Here is an 18,814-nt window from a genome sequence, read left to right on the forward strand (position 1 = left end):
GGCGGTAGTTTCTATAGACCGCCCAAACAACCCTTGCTGCCACCGGACCCTGCATGGCCGGCACTGAATCGTCTTCCCGACTTCCAGCCTACTCGTCGTAGACCCACAGCTTATCGTTCTGTGGCTGTTCCCTTAGTGGCATCAGTACCATATATGGATACTCCACTAGGACGTTATGCTGAACATATACTGGAACACGGAGTCAGCTTACCACGACCGGCATCTGCACCGCATGTGTTTGCCCCTACTCGACCGTCACCTCTTATGGATCTGGTGATTGCAGACCTACGTCGCCATCGGATTCTCGTCGACGCCGACATCACGGAGGCACACCCCCTTTTTCTAGTATCCAAGCCGGACGGTACCGCCAGGATTATCCACGACCTTAGTGCCTGGACAGCACACTACGTCATCCCGAAGTTCTCCCTCGCCACTCCTGCCCAGGCACTTCGGAATATACCTCCTAATTCACTGCTCATCAAGATCGACCTCAAATCTGGGTTCTACCATTTACCTATTGATCCAAGGCACAGACATCTTTACGGTGTCTATTATCGTAGACAAAAACTGGCCTTCACCCGCCTTCCCATGGGGCACACCCTAGCCCCTTCAGTGATGCAAAGGTGGGCCATCGCAGTGTCTCAAGTGATTTGTGATCAATTCTCAGTGCATTCCATATGTTATCTTGATGACTGGCTGTTCTACGGGGATCACATCCCCGTGGACGATATTCTTTTGTATCTGGACTTAGTGCTAGGCATCACCATTAACCCTGCCAAGTCAGTTCTACAACCTACCACCAGCCTGACGTATTTAGGCGTCAACATTGACACTCAACGCCAGCAACTTACCTTAACGCCTGAAGTCCAACAGCGGGTCATCAAATACATGACCTTACTTCCACGGCTCCATAGTGAAGATCTCGCCAGGGTCGCCGGGTACCTGGCATGGGTCGCTTATGTTATGGCCCTTCCAATGTTCCCGCTCCGGCACATTCTCACCAGGGAATGGTATTGGCCTCGCCAGATCTTCAACCAAGTAACTCTACAAGCTCCGCGCCGCACAGGCCCAGACCGATACGCCATTACGGTATATGTGGACGCCACTCCTCACAGTGTCGCCTACATATCGCCTACTCTTAACATCGCCTGGGCCCAGGCCTTCAGGACCCCGACCAGAATCAACGCTGCGGAGACTGCAGCCGCCATCCTAGGTGCCACGGCCGTCTTACATGAGGTAGAGCAACGTAATTTGCTTTGTGATACTATTCAAATCTTTACTGATTCCAATGTAGCTCTTTATACGCTCCGTACGGGGCGTGGACCACTTTTGTATATGTACACGGCTCTGTTGCCCATGTTTGTATATTTATGTAATAAAGTAGCACGGAGAGGTATCCGCCTCTCGTGGCTGCGGGTCAGCACCGAGCAAAACCTGGCTGACGCCCCATCAAGAGAAGTGCTTAACACGTTACACGCACTCGCCTGATATTCTATAAAAGGCGACTGCACTCTGATGGGGCGCTCAGTTGGCTTGCAAGGATGCTGACCGGCAGTCACAACATAGAAACTCCGTCTGCAAAAAGTTATCAAGCCTATCCACAGCCTAAAACGAGAATGGATCTAGAATCCAATCTGGAGTTTGTAACTTGGTCAAATCTTCAAATCTTTATTCCATGTTGGTTTTTAACTGGTCAAGGTGATCAGTAAAAATTAGGATTTTGTCTTCTGGGAGTTCAGGAGTCTCATTATCTGACAATGAACACACTTTAAGGGTTGGAAACTGTATCGGCTCTTTACAGCCAACATTTATGAACATCAAACTTGGCGATGCATGGTGACATAATTCCTTCGGCCTTGACAAGGTTCATCTTGTTTCCTTGAAGCCTTATATTGACTTAGTTCATTTTTTCATAAATATCTGTAAGGTACGCAAGTTTCAACTTGCGTTGCTTCAAATTCTCACTTAAAACAGGATCAGGCGTGTCGAGAAACTCAGTAACCGTGTCAAATAATTCGAAGAAACTGCACAAACAGCTTTGGAAAGCCACCTCACGGCTGTATGTAGAAGCAAGCGTTCGAATTCCTCATCCTTTTCATGGCAAAGTTGTCGGAACAGATGGTCATTGAGGGAATGAGCTTTGATGTTGTTGCTACCAGTAATAACCAGTTGTAGGGTTTCATGCAGGACACCACTCAATTTTTCACAACTAAGTGTTGACAGTGAATAGTGATGACCTCTGGCACTTCCTTCTTAAGGTGGGCTAGAAAACCAGCATGACGACCTGACATGGCAGGAGTACTGTCTGTTGTGCAAGAGCTCACGTTTGTTAGGAAAATCTCTTTTTCCTCGAAATAATCTTGCACCACTTTAAAAATTGATGATCCCTTCGTATCAGCGATCAAAACTCTAGCAAAAAAACATTTCCTCAGTAATTTCCTTTTGTTCATTGATAAACCTCACATAAGCCAATACAATTGCTTTGTTATCACAGTTGATTCATCAATCTGCAATGCAAATTCATTTTTTTCAACAAATTTGTGAGTTTGGATTCAACATCCATGGCCATTTCATCAATTTGTGTGGAAACGGTTGCTCAAGAGAACCAATTGACTTATTACTTGGGCCCTCACTCAGTATGATCATCAATTTTTTTAGGTAGCCAGTAAAACAAGAGATTCGCCAATTATGTGAGGTTTACCACATTTAGCGATGAATAAAGACACCTCGTAAGGTGCAAGAAGACCTTTATCGAGATCGGTAGCTCGTTTAAAAATGAGTCACTCACATTAGGCCGTTTGTCAGCTTTAGCTTTGAGGTGTTGAAAATAACTAAGTTCTTTACTCACTTTATCACTGTGTACTCTTGATAAATGATCTTCCATTCATGAAGGCTTCATGGCTTCATTACTAGTAATTGTTTTATCTCACAAAAGACAATGCGGAATGCACATTTTGCGGAGGCGTGATAAAACCAAATTTTAAATATTCAGCTGAGTATTGACGACATCATTTCTTTTTTGAATCCATTGTGCATGAACTTCTACATTTCAAAACAAATGTACAAAAACAGAAAAGACATGCACAAAAACTGATGGTGAGGCACACAAAGGCTGAAGACGAATGTAGGTCAATGGCAAGTGTGTTGTGATGGAAGGAGGGGGAGGGAGTTGAGTCACCAGTCGGCCGCGCTGAGCAACAACAGGTGAGGACTGTGGAGAGGGGTGAGTGCAGTGAACTTGCCGGCTGAGAATAGCCAGTGACTCTTGCTACGCGGCAACTTCTGCTGTACAGCGCTATTTTAATTTTTCCCCCTTTGAATACTCATCGCCCCTTATTTATTGCCCGCCTGATAACCCAAATTGCCCACTCGAGGGCGTTCGCCCCCAGGTTGGGAACCACTGACTGGAAAACTGTGATCAAGAAGACCTAGGTCCTCAGAGGACCATAGCACCATGAAGTAAGTAACCATTGCCTGTCCTTTGATGTGACTAAAAGGTGAGCCCAGGGGATCTCAACTTGAAAATGTGGGTGGGTGACCATGGGTTGCTACCTGAGTCTGATATTTCTTCTATTTACTTGTGCCAGGCTCCTCACTTTCATTGTTCCTATATGACCTCCTGTGTTCAACTCTTGTTCACTTCTGCCCCCTATAGTATGAGATTTAGCAAAGCAAGCAAGTTGTTCATCTTCTCATATGATATTAATTTCATTTCACTGTATTGATGAGTCTACAATTCACAAGATGTAAGGTTGGAAAGATGGGATGGGATTAGGTGGACACCTATTTTATTTCTGATCGCTGTTAATAGAGGATTGTTGCCGAGTTGTACTTCCTCTTAAAACAATAATCACCACCACCAACATGCCTAATGTGGTACGACCCTGTCTTGAGAATAACGGTACTGTCTCTTACGATGCTTATAACTTCATCATCAAGAGCATTCGCCTCAGTGGAAGGCCAAAACAACAGTAGCAAGATACATTCGTCACTAACATGAAGATCGTAATTGAGTAATGGCACTCGTGAATCTGAAGAGCAGGAAGAAAGCAAAGTCGAGGGACCGAGCTCAATAGCTGCAGTTGCTTAAGTGCAGCCAGGATCCAGTAATCTGGAGATAGTGGGTTCAAGCCCCACTGTCGGCAGCCCTGAAGATGGTTTTCCGTGGTTTCCCATTTTCACACCAGGCAAATGTCGGGGCTGTACCTTAATTAAGGCTACGGCCCTTCCTTCGAATTCCTAGGCCTTTCCTATCCCATCGTCGCCATAAGACATATGTCTGTCAGTGTGACATAAAGCAAATATCAAAATCGAGGAAGAACAAGATAAACACAAAGATTTATTAATGTGGGAAAGGGAGCAACAGAAAGAGAAGATATGGACAGACATGAAAACAGAAAAGAACAAGGTCAGTCTCCCCATCTTTAGACACTGCCGTCTTCAAATAGATACGCTCTTTCCTCAACCCTAGTTCGTCCATATCCATTGCTTTTTGATCAATCAATCCATCTACTTGGTTTGTGAGCTAAAATAGCAATTTAAAGACATCAAATAGTACATTGCAGCTGTTGTCACTTGTTTTGACTTTGACCAAGCGAGGTAACTACACAGTTTGTGTCATGTAGGTGTGAGCTTGCATTCGGGAGATGGTGGGTTCAAAGCCGACTATTGGCAGCTGTGAAAATGGTTATCCATCGTCTGCTATTTTACACCAAGCCTATGCTGGGGCTGAACCTTAATTAGCTCAGGTTGCTTCCTTCTTCCCAGTTTTAGCCTTGTCCTGTCCCATAATCACTATAAGATGGGTTAAATCCAACTTTAATCCCATAGCAGAAAAAAAATCTTGACTTTGTTTAAAACCCATATTGCAAACAGATTTCTAAACATTTGTAGAAATTTAATTATTTAGAATTTTGTAAGAATAGTTCAACTGAATTTATCTGTTGTAAATTTAATACTTATGCTACTGTGTTATATTTCTGTATCTTTATTCTTGTTTCCCTTCTAATAATAGATGTGTGTGTGTGAACTATGGAGGAGATTTTAAAGGAAGCTCTGGGAACAGTAACCTTGAAGCCTACTGGGTGTCATGGAGGTGGCTGTATTAACGAGGGTGAAGCATATTTCATAGACTCAGGAACAGTGTTTGTCAAACAGAACAGAAAGGCCAAGGTGAGAATTTTTTCCACTTGTGTGATGTCTTGAATCTTTTAGTTCCACATTTTTAGTTGTTACAGTTGAGTACATCAGTGAATAAACAGCAGATCCCCAACTCAATGCACCTGTGAGATATGTGCAGTGAAAGTTATTGCTAATTCATTAAAAATGTACAGCATACATGTACATCAGAACTGCTTAAGAGGAAAGGATATATGAAAATACTACTGGAAATCATTAGTGTCATAGATAATCGTAAGATGTTGGAATGATTAACTTGCGAGTAGTATCAATATTTATTCAAAACTGAAGAGAGCATTACAGGCTTATGTTTGGCTACTCATACGCTATTTTATCATTAGTAAATTCAATATTTTCACCCTCAGTTGTGTCATTTACAGTTTTAAGGTTCTTGTAAAATCATGGTGAACAGGAGGAATCACTGGCAATCATTGTACATAGTTTGGTGCAGTGGCCACTGGAGTACCGGGGATTGTATGTGATCGCAGGGCGTGTTTGTCGACCTCTTCATCTTGTATTTTAATCCACTCATCCCGATGACCATGTTTATGTACATGAATCCAGTAATCTCAGGTTTGGTTTTACTTACAAGAATGGAGATAGCATTCCTGAGAGTTACTTCAGTACCTGTAATTGATTTTTTTTTTAAATTTATTTATTTTATTTTTTAAAAAAATTTCTTACAGAAGAGGTTTTTGCAACAGAGATAGATCTTTCATGTCTGCCTTTTCCATACGTATCATATGGAATGGAGCCTTCTTTCTCACCCTTGCAATTAGGTCGCACCATTGGTCAGGGATATACGCATTATGTGTGTAACTTTTTCCTTTTCAATCACACCAAAACCGCAATCAGAAACCATGTATGTGTGTCCAGGTATAAAGAACCTATGGTTAAAACTATCAAGAAAACCTGTCTTCACCAAATGAACCCACAAAGAAAATTATTCTGTTAGTAAAATCTAAACGCACTGTAGTATGGTAATTATGAACGTAGAAGCATGGCAATGCTGTATGTCATCGTCCACAAGGTCACCTTCACGACTCCTCCAGTAACCGGCTTGCAGTGTGCCAACACCAGGCAGCAGTGAGAGATGGAGCGGGGAGTGTATGAGAATCGTATCACTGTTTTGGCTTTATTTTGTTGCAGAAAGCGAGCTAAGCAAATTTTTTCTACACTGAAACCTCTCAGTATCAATGAATGATTTGTGTTTCGGACTTAACATGGTTTAAACAAATGGGTGCAACTGTTGATCACGTCGGATCAGGCCATCCTAGGTGTGTATACAGAAAAGAAATCATGAGTGCTGTTTGTGCAAGGATTCAACGCAATTCTTTGCATAAACAAACAATTTTATCTCTTGAAATGAATATATTCCTATGAACTACATCTCCTATTTTGAAGGATGATGTACGTGTTGGTGCATATAAAAGATACACATGGCATTTACTAACTGAAAAATTGAAGGAGATACGCTGGGTTCGATCCTGGGCTTTGTTAGCCACGTATGGGCAGAGCCATTATTGGTTCATTGCTGCTGCTGACTGGCCTAGTGGAAATCCGATCCTCAATCCATTGGATTATTCTCTCTGGCAGAAGCTATAGGTGATAGCATGTCAAAAACGGCACTGCAATATTGAGATGTTAAAAAAATCATTCATGATGTCAGCCTTCGAATGAATTCCACTGGACATGATTCGTGCAGCTATTGATGAGTGATCTCAACGTCTTCACCACTGTGTTGCCACACATAGTGATCATTTTCAATAAGAGTATCTTCATTCTGTAGCATTTTTTTTTTTGTGGTTTTTCAGAATATATGTATATTAATGGGTTTGCATAGTTTTATTTAATAGTTATATGCATTGAAAGTACTGACAGAACTTATGGCAGTACTGTGTAGCTACTCCCAGGAACTAACCGAAGATAACTCGGGAGATAGGAGGGGGAGGAATGGCAAAGTAAATGGTGTCAATTCTACTCAGACTTCTCCTTTATATTCCTTTTTTGAATCGGAGAACAAAGAGAGTTATCCCGCTGACTCCTCTCCGTCTGAATTGGAGAATGAAGGAATGTCATGTTTGACGATTTTTTCACATCACTGCAGCTAGCTGAATAGCAAAAAATCTCAGGGAACCAATCTTTATGATACAGTAAAATGTGCCAAAAGCAGAATTTGAATAAAGCGGAAACTTGTCCACTAACGAATATTTTTTCGGTCCTGGCGTTATAATGTTTTTACTTTTGTATAATATGGAATCTCTTCAATGTGAAACGGAAATGAAAAATGAAAGTGTTCCTTAAAATCTACTTGTACAATGCGGAAAATATTAGGAACTGATGTAGTCCTACGTACAATATTTGTGCATTTCTGAGATGATCAGTGTCATTGTTTGGACAAACTGATCCACATGTTTGGAGAGAGTGATAATACGGATTATGGAAAGAATGAAGTGCTTGAAAACGCATGAAGAATATCCAAATTGAGTCAAGCAAGAAATGTTCCTTGCGAGGCAGAGAACTTCATTCGAAGTGATGAACAACTTCCAATACACTGCATTTTCGAATCAGCTACAGCCCTTCTAGCAGTGAGAAAGGCTGAGAGAGAGCTGGAGACAGAAGAAGGAGACAAGCAGGAATATGCAGATCAAAACAAGATCCGAACCCATGAACAGATCAGCAGTGCTTTTGTGACGTCGTAAAGCAATTTACCATTACTAACTCTTGCACTCGTCATGAACTAATGTACCCAGTTCACGACTGCATTCAGGAAGACACGATTAGAAAGAAGAGGAAGGAAGTTTCTTCGTTTGTTCTGTGGAAAAGCTTAATGTTGTGAAGTACTGTACAGGGTTTTACAGGGTTTTATGTTGGAAATAAGTTTAAGGAGCGTATATCCAGTATTCTGAAAGAGTATATATAATATAGTATTGTGATAGTGCCAAAATGATATACTGTGTATCATTGTGTGTGTAATTATAAAGTGCAGTAATAATAATAATAATAATAATAATAATAATAATAATAATAATAATAATAATAATAATAATAATAATAAAAATGAAAACCTACAACCTGTTTTCCAGTCTTTGACCGGGTCAGGGATGTAATGAATGAAGCTGTTAGTACGATGGGGTCGCCACTCCCAAAGTGATTATTAATGAATGATAGATGCTATGAAATGATAATGGAGAGTGTTGCTGGAATGAAAGATGACAGGGAAAACCGGAATACCCGGAGAAAAACCTGTCCCACCTCCGCATTTTCCAGCACAAATCTCACATGGAGTTACCGGGATTTGAACTACGGTTTCCAGCGGTGTGAGGCCTACGCGCTGCCGTCTGAGCCACAGAGGCTACAATAATAATAATAAAAAATAATAAATCAATGTAATACAGCACTACGTACATCAATTTGGATAGCAGACCGTCACTGAGTTTTACAATATTTAAAATTCTTCCACCGTTTTGATACTTTTTTTGCCTTTTGGCAAATTTATTTGTCAACAGTACATGTTTCGTTCCTTATTTAGGAACATCCTCAGCTGTTATTGTAGCTTAGGTGAATTGCTAAGATTTTAAACACGTTATTTTTTTTTTTTGCTACAATAACAGCTGAGGATGTTCCCAAATAAGGAACAAAACATGTACTGTTGACAAATAAATTTGCCAAAAGGCAAAAAAAGTATCAAAACGGTGGAAGAATTTTAAATATTGTAAAACTTAGTGATTAAATTTTGATACGGAAAATGAAGTTGATTACTTGCAATAGCAGACCATCATGCGTAGGCAGATACACATAAGATCTACATAATATTAAAAATTACTGTTTTCTGTTTTAAAGCAAAAACCAAATGTTTTGTGTAATGTGGAAACTTGTCTAATTTGGCAAACGTTTTTGGTCCCTTGCGATTCTGCTTTGAGTAAGTTTTACTATACAATGAATTGGGTAAGAAGGGAGGTTCCACTGAAGGTTCATACCCTGCTGTATGACAACTCTGATTATTTATCAAGGTGAGGTCAATAAAAAAGTAATTTCAGTTCTCTTCACCCAAATGTCCAGGTGGGGACTGACAAAAAAAATAAGCCAGGCATGGTAACATGTTACAACGAAACTAGTATGGAGTTGATGTGGAACAGATATCCAGGAAGTGTACTGTCAAAACAGCTGCACATAGATGGTTGTTACACACATTCAGTAAACATTTTAAACTTTGCAGAAATAAACGCTTGGGTGCTTTACAAGCAAGTTACAAATATCAGGATCTTGTGCCGAAAGTTCTGCTACAACTCGCTAAGGAACTTACCGAGGCAAACACATATAGCAGAAATTAAAGGACCCCGAACTGCATACGGTGTGATGATAACGCCAATGAACATCAAAATGACTACAAATGCAGGAAATGCCAAGTGCGCAATAAATGTAACGAGGACTAACAGTGAGTGCACATGTGGAAAGCATTGCAGAAAGAATTTCTGTAAGAAATAAATTGGAACAGAAGAAATGAATTGTCATTTTGTACCATGTTTGTGAATTGTGAACTTCATGGGTGATACTTCATTCACAAACATATTCATGTGCTATTTGTACCGCTGTGTATCAGGATGGTTGAATAGGCTGGGGATAGACTTGTGTAAATGAACTAATAACGAAATTGACAATGATTTTTAATTATTGTTTAGCCTATACCTACATTGATATTTCTGCCTGTGACATTTAGTTTATGGAGTACTCGTATGTCTGGATTTATAATGTGACTATACAGTTTAGAATTTAGTATAATGACCAAGAAGAGCATTGGAACTTGTTTTCATTGTAGGAAACATATCCCCATCCTAGTTTTCATTCATAACTGAACTTTACCTCAAGTGAGGGTCAGTTTCCCCTCCATATTCTAGGTGGTAGGAGTCTTTCTAGTGTTAAGGAACATTCCCTCGGAAAACCAAGAGCCTGAACGTTTTCATAACTTCATAACAGCTACAGTTCTGTTTCCAGTACCAGCGTAATATTACATTCATTTTCTCTTTGACTCAGGCAGTGTTGAATCGTATATAAACTATTTTTAATAGGAGAGTTCTAATATGGTATTTTTACTTCAAATTAAATCCAACCTTTTAACATTGTGTTGTATAGGAATGTCAGGAGACCGCAAGAAAAGTTTGAATTATTCTCGCATTCAACATCACTCCTGATTCTTTTACTGTCCAAATCATCATTTTTCTATTACAATTTTACAATGGTTTGAAAATCAGTTTCATAATTTATTCCTTACAAATTGTCGACAAAATATGTATTATACAAGAAAAACGTACTTGAAGGTGTTTTCCTTTCTTGCTTTTACTTTTTAAGATAGAAATTTATTGCTCTTGACCTTTGTAATACTCAAATTAAGTTGTAATTGTGCCAATAAAATGATGTGTTGTTTCAGGCTCGGGAAATGTTTGATGGGGAATACGAAAGTCTGAAGGCGATAGCTGCAACAAACAGTGTTAGAGCCCCTGACCCCATTGTTGTGTTGGATAATCCAAATGGAGGAGCAGTTATAGTCCTGGAGTATTTAGACATGAAAGGACTGAGGAAATACTCAGCTCAGCTCGGTGAGCAGTTGGCTAAGATGCATCTCCACAACCATACTCTTAGTAATAATAAGCAGAAAGGGCATGTCGGGAAAGAAGAAACTTTGTTTCCGATTGAGAACTTTGGTTTTCACGTGACCACATGCTGTGGTTACCTTCCTCAAGACAACACGTGGCGGAGTGATTGGCCAGTAAGTTTTTTTACCTTGCCAGTAGAAAGCCTTATGGCTCTTCTTGTATGAGTGTCTTGTTAACTGGCCTGGTGCTTCCAAAGGGGCATGTAACAAACTGACTTTGGCATTACTTATATTCATTTGTGCCTATTGCCTTTCAGCTTTCCCATCTGGCCTCTCTTACTAGGTACATGGATAGGGTTAATTTTCTTGTCATTATATTCTTTCCGTTTTCTAAATTGATTCTGGTACCCTCATCTCCACTCTGTAGATGGACCCATGGTAGGTAACTTAAACCATGTTGCAGATGAGAGCGACTGGAAGAGGGCCCCTGTATGATGCTGGGCACATGCTCTGAAGAATTTTCGAACACCGAGTATATTGCGCCTTCGAGGGGCAAGCTGTTAGCTTAGGTAAAGTTGAGTTTTGCATCATTGATTGGCAGCAAAGACTTTACACTAGAACAAGACAGGACAGTGCTAAGTTAAAGCACAGTAATAGATTTCGCTGCGGCTAGGAGCGCTGAATTCAGTTTTCACGCATTTCTTTTTTTCAAAGCTGTCCTGTTGACATACATGGCTTATGGCTGGGAGTCATCCGAAATTATGCGTCATGGAAGTTACCGCCACAAAATGTGTACCGGAAGTGTAACTCTAGCAATCGTGCAGCCGTTGATGTATGGTCATGACCGAGAGACATATCTGTGATCATTTGATTTTCTCAAAGGGAAAAGTTGTTTATTTTTTGTTCTATGTTCTGTGGAAAGGTCTTTGTTGTCAGTGAGATTGTTGAATAACCCAGTGCGCTTGATTGTGCTTGTAGCCTATTTCACATTCCAATCAGAAGTTAGAAATTTATTTATTCAAAATCATTCTTTCCAATTTTGGAAACTTTCCTTTGCACACTCATTTTCTTTTTCCGTTTCTATTTTGCTTATAATCATTTTCAATTTTGTCTCGGTTGTCCACAATAGTGTTCAAAGTAGAAGGTGCTAGTTTTAACGTTTGCGCCATCTCTACTCTCTTAACCGTAGAATGGTAGACTACGTAAAAATGACGTGTCTGTCATGAGCAGGCGCATCCCCCCTTTCCCCCACTCAACGTTATCGCTTATCCGGCTGGAAGTGCATCCACTAATCAGTTGCGAAACAGAAGTGGCCACGAATGGCACCCGTGCTCCCACCAGTTTGTCTATAGCTTTCGCCCATTGAAACTCTACACGTAAGTATGACGTACTCTACCAATGCACGTAAATTTCTGCACGTCTGTTTGACGTATGTCTACCAATAATTCATCTTCTCTTCACCTACACTACGTATATGATATATATAATTAACACATATAATATAACAGTACACACATACATTTATGTACAATAAGTATTTAATTAATAATAACTATTTCTAATTGCAGAATGGCGAAGTATCTGGATAATGACAAGGCGATAGCTGCACTTTTGGGAGAGCTGTCATATGAGTCGGAAGGTGAAGAAGACAATGTGGAAGTGTGTTCTGATTCTGAGGAATATCATTCTGACATTGATGAAGACTATGTGCCAATTGAAGATGATATCTTATATGAAGAATTGAGTGAAGTAATACGTGACGTATAGGTGGAAGAACATAGCAACTTCGGAAAGAAGGATCCCGTCTCAAGTGGAGGTAAAAGGAAGAAAATATTACAGAATAGAGGAGAGAGCAGCAAGAAATGGCAAAAGGAGACCTCCAGAATATCTACTCAACGTGGAGCTCCCAGTGGAAGTGTTTCTAATCCTCTAGTTCAGAGTGATAAACTCATATTGACTGGACGAAATGGATTTCAGTGGACAACAAAGAAAAGGGAAAACTCCACAAAGGAATGTTGTACATATTCGTCAACGGGTAAACTCAAATGTTTCGAGCTATTCTGAACCTAGTGCTTGTTTCCGTTCCTTCTTTACTATGGATATACTCAAAACAATTCTCAAATATACGAATGAGGAAATGGATTGCCAAAGAAGCAACTACAACGAAAAACAAAGGAAGGACCCTACTATAAGTAATGTAACTATGGACGAACTTTTTGGTTATCTTCCTTTGGTTATACTAGCTGCAGCTCTGAAGAATAACCATCTTTTGGCATCTAAATTGTTTGATGCTCCTTTATGTGGTGAACGTTATCGGGCTACTATGTCAGAAAAAAGATTCAACTTCATCACAAATTGCCTGAGATTTTACGACAAAAGTACCCATGAGGAGAGGAGAAATGCGAATAGACTTGCTCCTATTTCTGACATTTGGGAAATGTTATTGAAGAATTGCCGAGGAAATTACACTCCAGGTTCTTAAATGACAATTGATGAGAGGTTGGTTGGGTTTTGTGGAAAATGCATATTTCCTGTGTACATGCCCATAAAACCTAACAAATATGGGCTAAAAATAATCATGATGTGTGATGCAGGAACATATTACGTGCAGGATGCCATCCCTTACCTTGGAAAAGGTGCCACACCTGCAAATGTGCCGGCAGCTCAGCATTTTCTGGAAAAACTCTCTTGCTAACATACAAGGAACTAACCGGAATATTACAATGGATAGATGGTTCACAAGTGAATCTCTGTTAGCACAAGGTATTACTGCTCTTGGAACTATTCGAAAGGACAAACCAGAACTACCTTCTGAGTTCAAACACCCGAAGTTTATGCAGAGGAAAGTTGGATCCAGTTTGTTCATTTTTCAAGAAAATGTGACAGCAGTGTCCTACATGCCGAAGAAAAACAAACTTGTGACAGTCATCTCAACAATGTACGATGATGCATCAATCAGTGTGAATGACAACAAGCCAGAAATGATCCCTTGATATAACCAAAGCAAATGTTGAGTTGATGTATTTGACCAGATTTGTTCAAACATGGACTGTGGATGAAAAACTAAACGGTGGCAATTATGCTTTTTCTTTAATATGATGAATATAGCTTGCATAAATTCATTCATTATATATTCTCACAATTTGTGCAGGCTCCATCGTGGAGAAAAAAAAAGGCACTTTTGAGGTTGAACTATATGATAGAACTCCACAAGCAACTAGCAGCTCCATGCAATCACAAAGGCTATCCATCCCTACCATGCAAAAGAAGGTGAAGATGTTCATAAAGAACTCGCTCGGACAAGATGATGGGCCAAATCCAACGTCAGCTTCAGATTACAAGGGACAGAGGAAGTACTGTGCTTTCTGCTCGTCGAGCATCAAAAGAATGACGACTACATGCTGCTCCTGCAACAAGCCCATATGCGGCGAACATCAAAAGAAGAAATGTCCTGAATGTTCCACTTGATGACAACCTAAGTGTCTGATACTCTTCAGGCCATGCCCTATCGTTTGGCACATTGTACGTCTTACGTGTGTTCATGCTACCCCATTGGTGAGGCAAAACCAGAACTTTGTAATTTATTTCTTATGTGTTATTCGTTTTCGATGGAACATTTAACAGTTTCTGTAGGTTTTGTGCACCGTTCTATGAAACTAGCTTAATTTTGTATTGTGACAAGTGAAATTATTTGTTTTTGTAAATATAGATAACTTACACGTGGATTTACTTACTCATTTACCAAAAATTCCTTTGACACGTCATTTTAACGTATGTCTACTAATAATAGGTGGGTGATTATGTCTACCATTCTAGGGTTAAGATGTGGATTCCTTACTTCTTGAAGGTTTTTAATTTTTTCTTCATTACAGAATGGTTTCACGATCCTTTTCTTATCCATAGCTAGGCTATCCAAGACAGATACCATATGTACTGTGCTACTGAACTTCTCATGATTATCCTATTAGTCTGAAAGTAGGCTGTCATGCAACAAATCTTTTTACCACTCAACACAATGAATTGAAGGTAATGCCAGTAACTCTTCTTGTGATAAGATAATTTAAATCCGTGTGGTACGACTGAAGTTAAAATAAGTCTATAGTGCAGCAATAGCAGATCTTCGACAGGTCATTTGTGGGTGCCGTTAATGTGGCTTCCATATACTATAGGCCAATCCCATCAAAAAGTTATGTAAAGGTGCAGGCAATGGTAAAGCAGTGTACCATTCATACAAAAATACAAACTGCTAGTTTGACAGTTGGCACGTTTTTATTATACACTGGCCAGTCTGTATGAACCAATGCCGAGTTCTGCTGAAGTTTCGTGTTCAAGATGGCGGGCGAAGGCGCGTAATCGCGTGTGGACAGTATAACCTCACGAGAAATTCATGCTCGAACAAAGTGACCAGAAAACTGTGTTTAATTACCCACTGGTCAGAAACCTAAGGCTTCAGCTAACAATTCATTATACAATTGTTTTAGGAAGAAAGTGATCTGCTATAATAGGTACTGTAGCAAAAGAATGTCATATCTGTTCTTCCGTGTTTTTCACATCTTTTAATAGTCTCTTGTTACTTGAACAGGCTCCAGTAGAGAATTATTGATACTTGTTCTCTCGACTCTTTCACACATTTTATGCTCTCCTTTATCTCCTGAAACACTACACGCACAATGTAAAATGTACTAATGTGTAAAGTGATACCATCTCCCATGGATAGTTTTTAATGGGATATTCAATACACGTTTTCCCACTTAACACGATTTTTTTCGTCGTCCCCTGCAGAAACATACTAACGAGGTTTCACATGTACTAAGATTTGTATGCAGGGCTGGAAAACTGATGAGTTCGAGAAATTTGGGAGATAGAGTAATTTGCCCTTTTTCATGTGACTTAAGTGTACCGGGCTGTACACCTCTACACCGTTTATTTAAAAGTTGCGCCAGTTGAAACTCCTCTTCTGGAGGAAGGTTGAACTTTATCTATTCTATTAATTCTCTACTTTCTCAGAAGATGTCACCACGTGGAAAATTTTGTGTTTTTGAACGGTGTCACTTTTGATGTGTTTTTGTTTCGCTTGAAGTAAGAAGTGTGAACTTTCTCTTCTAGAGGACACTACTGAAGAATTACAATAGTGCAACCTAGTGCGAAATCAAAGAACTATTTTGTTGGAGAAATTTTTATTTCAAGAGTTTGTTCTTTGTTAAATTTCTTTCTGTCATGGTTTAAGTTGGCTGTATACCCCTCTTTTTCCCCTTAGTTTGGATCTAGCCAATCCCGAATTTCTTTAATTAATTTTCCACCAATAATGTGTTTCTTTTTCCTCTATGTAGGGGTTTCTTTTCCCGAACCAATAAAGATTTTGTGGGAGGGCGTTTTATTTCCCCTAACGCCTAGAATCTTCCGCGAGAGGATTTAAACTGCTGATTTTGGGGTCTCCGGGCCACTTCTGTTCCATCTTTCAGTGTATTAAGTACATAGCAGGAGGCGGGAAGCGCCTCTTTCTTCTTCTGCCGTTCAACACCAGGTAATGGCCTATTCATAACTTCTTTTCTTGCTAGGTCGGCAGTTTAACACTCGCGGCGGGTTCGAAGCATTTCCATCATGTAACCTTTTCCTAAAATGTAATTACTCTTTTCATCTTTTTCTTGTAAAGCTACATATTGGGATAGAGAGTGCTAACCCTCTCGAGCTCCCACTCACATTTGTTTTGAGGTGAACTTATTTTCTCAAACTATTCTTCGGTTATGTAATGTAAAGTGTTCTTCTCTAAGTCACCTCTGTAGTATGGGATTAGCCCTTGCGTTAGCGGCCCAGAGCCAGATTAGGTTTTAAAAAACAAAGTGTATTAGGAGTGCAAGATCGCCTCCTCTCAAATTGTTATTTTAGAGGTCATGTAATCAACCTTCTTTTCATGTAATAGACCTCTGTAGGTTGGGTATTTTACCCCTGTGAATACGTCCTTAGAGGACAGCTTGAAGGTAGAGTTTGGTGTGGCCTTTGAGAGGCTTAAATTTTAAGAGCGGATCGCTCTTTCGAAAATGGAGTGTCATATGCCTCGTGGAGGCTTTTCTGTGTAATTCGGAGCCAGGGGCTCCTAGGGATGAATGGGGTTTTCTGCCCCTCTGTTAAAACTTGTGTTTGTGGTAAAACTGAGCTGATCGCTGAAGTCTGGGCGTGAAGCCCAAAACCTGTAAATATTGTATCTCCCCTTGTTTTGCTACATTGTACCTGCCATGTCTGTTATTGCTTGGTTTTTGAAAAGAAAATATAACCTAGTTAAATTTTAAATTAATTTTACATTAACTTTGATTCCGTAGTTTGAAACCCATTCACGCCCGCACCTTCTTACGCCCCTACCTACCGCTAAAACACGGTAACAAGTGGTAGCAGAGCGTGGTTGAATGGGTCTCAATTTAGCCCCTTTTGACGGCTAAACATTGCTTTGATTCGAACTCTAACAATTTTCTCAGTTGCTGGAATTTTTGAGTTTTTCAAAATTGTTCTGTCATCATGCCCGGCCCTCGCGATGTTCTCCTCCTTAACTATTTGCGCAAAGAGGAGTTGATATACGAGTTAACTATCAGAAATGTGCAATCTGGAGGCACGGTTGCAATCGACACCAACAAGCTTAGAGAGTCCCTTGATTTGCCCATTTCCATCCCCAATTTGGGAGAGAAAGAAATTGATGACTCTCTTTCCACGATCGTCGAAAATATTACTGGGCTAGCATCTGTAGTCAGCTTTTTTGATGAAAACGATCCGTCTCCCAATCAAATTAAGCGTGTGCAAGGCAGGCTGTATCACTTTGCAAATAGAGTTAATGATCTGTTGTCTCTAAAGGTGAATGACGTTCAGAGGAAGCAAGCTAATACGCTCCTTGAAACTATTTCTGAATTGTCTAATAAGGTCACTCAATTGCTAACCGGCGAAGTTCCTCCCAAAACTGATCAACCCGCCACAGTGAACGTAGGTAGTGATGAAGAGCCTCCTCAGGGAGAAGTCAATAGGATAACCGTTGCTGCTCAAACTATTTCTGCCCCATCGAACAACGAATCTGAACGCCGTGCGTCATTGGGTAACATCCGCTCTGAATTAACTTCTTTGCCAATGAAACCTTTAACGACTATGTCACCTGGGTTCAGTAGCTTGCCTCATCCATTGGCAATGTTGCTTAGAGGTATCTCTAAGTTTTCCGTCAACACCACCAGTGATGTAATTTCATTTTTAAGATTTCTAGTGGAATTTCAGGATCATGCTCTGGTTTTTTCTCTTTCGCCATGTCAAATTTTGCAAATTATCTATCCGTATGCTATTGGTATTCTCTCTGATAAAATCGTAAGAGCCATTGCCGAGCAATCATCTATTGAGGATTTCCATGCCCATTTGCTAGCTAACTTCATCCCGGCTAGGGCCAGGTCCTCCCTGATTCAGAAGTACTATTACCGTGTACAGCGCTTGGATGAAAACTTGGCTGATTTCATTCAAGATATCAAATTCTACACTAGGGTGTTTGCTCTCCACTTCCCTGAGGATCAGATCGTGCAAGCTATTGTCGAAGGGATTTCACCACCCTACAGGTCATATTTGTGTTTCGCGGCGTGCCCGCAAACCTTCTCTGAACTGGAAGCATTAGCCGTCTCTGCGGAAGGAGTTAGGTATGCCGATTCTTTGCGTGTCGCGAAAGAACCCCCGCCTTCCTTTAGTAACACTCGGCCTCCACCTCGCCGACCAGTCAATCCCCGTAAATGTTATGCTTGCGGGTCGCCTGAACATCTGCGGAATAAGTGTCCTCTGATCAAGTCAAGTGGGACAGGGAATGGAGCAGGGTCATCACAAGGCTGTTTTAAGTGTGGGGCCTTCTCACATATCGCCAAGAATTGCCCAAACTCAAATAGCACCCCCTCCTGCTCAACTTCTGGTGCAAATTCCAGCTATTCCAATAATAAAAAGTGACTAGTGGCGTCGGCTGAGCCGACTAATCCATCTTCCCGAGACTTAGCCCCTAGTAAACAGGTTGTAAATGCAGAGAACGACCAGCCTTCA

At 40.4% G+C, this 18,814-nt stretch overlaps 1 protein-coding gene across 3 annotated transcripts in view; it reads left to right on the forward strand.

The window, feature by feature from the left end:
- Positions 1-18,814, forward strand: part of LOC136878954 (ketosamine-3-kinase) — a 116,189-nt gene that overhangs the window by 19,499 nt on the left and 77,876 nt on the right. For all 3 annotated transcript variants that reach the window (XM_067152592.2, XM_068228886.1, XM_068228887.1), the window contains exons 2-3: positions 5,015-5,172; positions 10,607-10,945. In XM_067152592.2, coding sequence (XP_067008693.2) covers positions 5,032-5,172; positions 10,607-10,945 — 480 coding nt within the window. In that variant the 5' untranslated portion in view covers positions 5,015-5,031. The remainder of the gene's footprint in view (positions 1-5,014; positions 5,173-10,606; positions 10,946-18,814) is intronic.

The sequence above is a fragment of the Anabrus simplex genome, chromosome 8 (genome assembly GCF_040414725.1).
Source record: "Anabrus simplex isolate iqAnaSimp1 chromosome 8, ASM4041472v1, whole genome shotgun sequence".
Taxonomy (NCBI): Eukaryota; Metazoa; Arthropoda; class Insecta; order Orthoptera; family Tettigoniidae; genus Anabrus; species Anabrus simplex.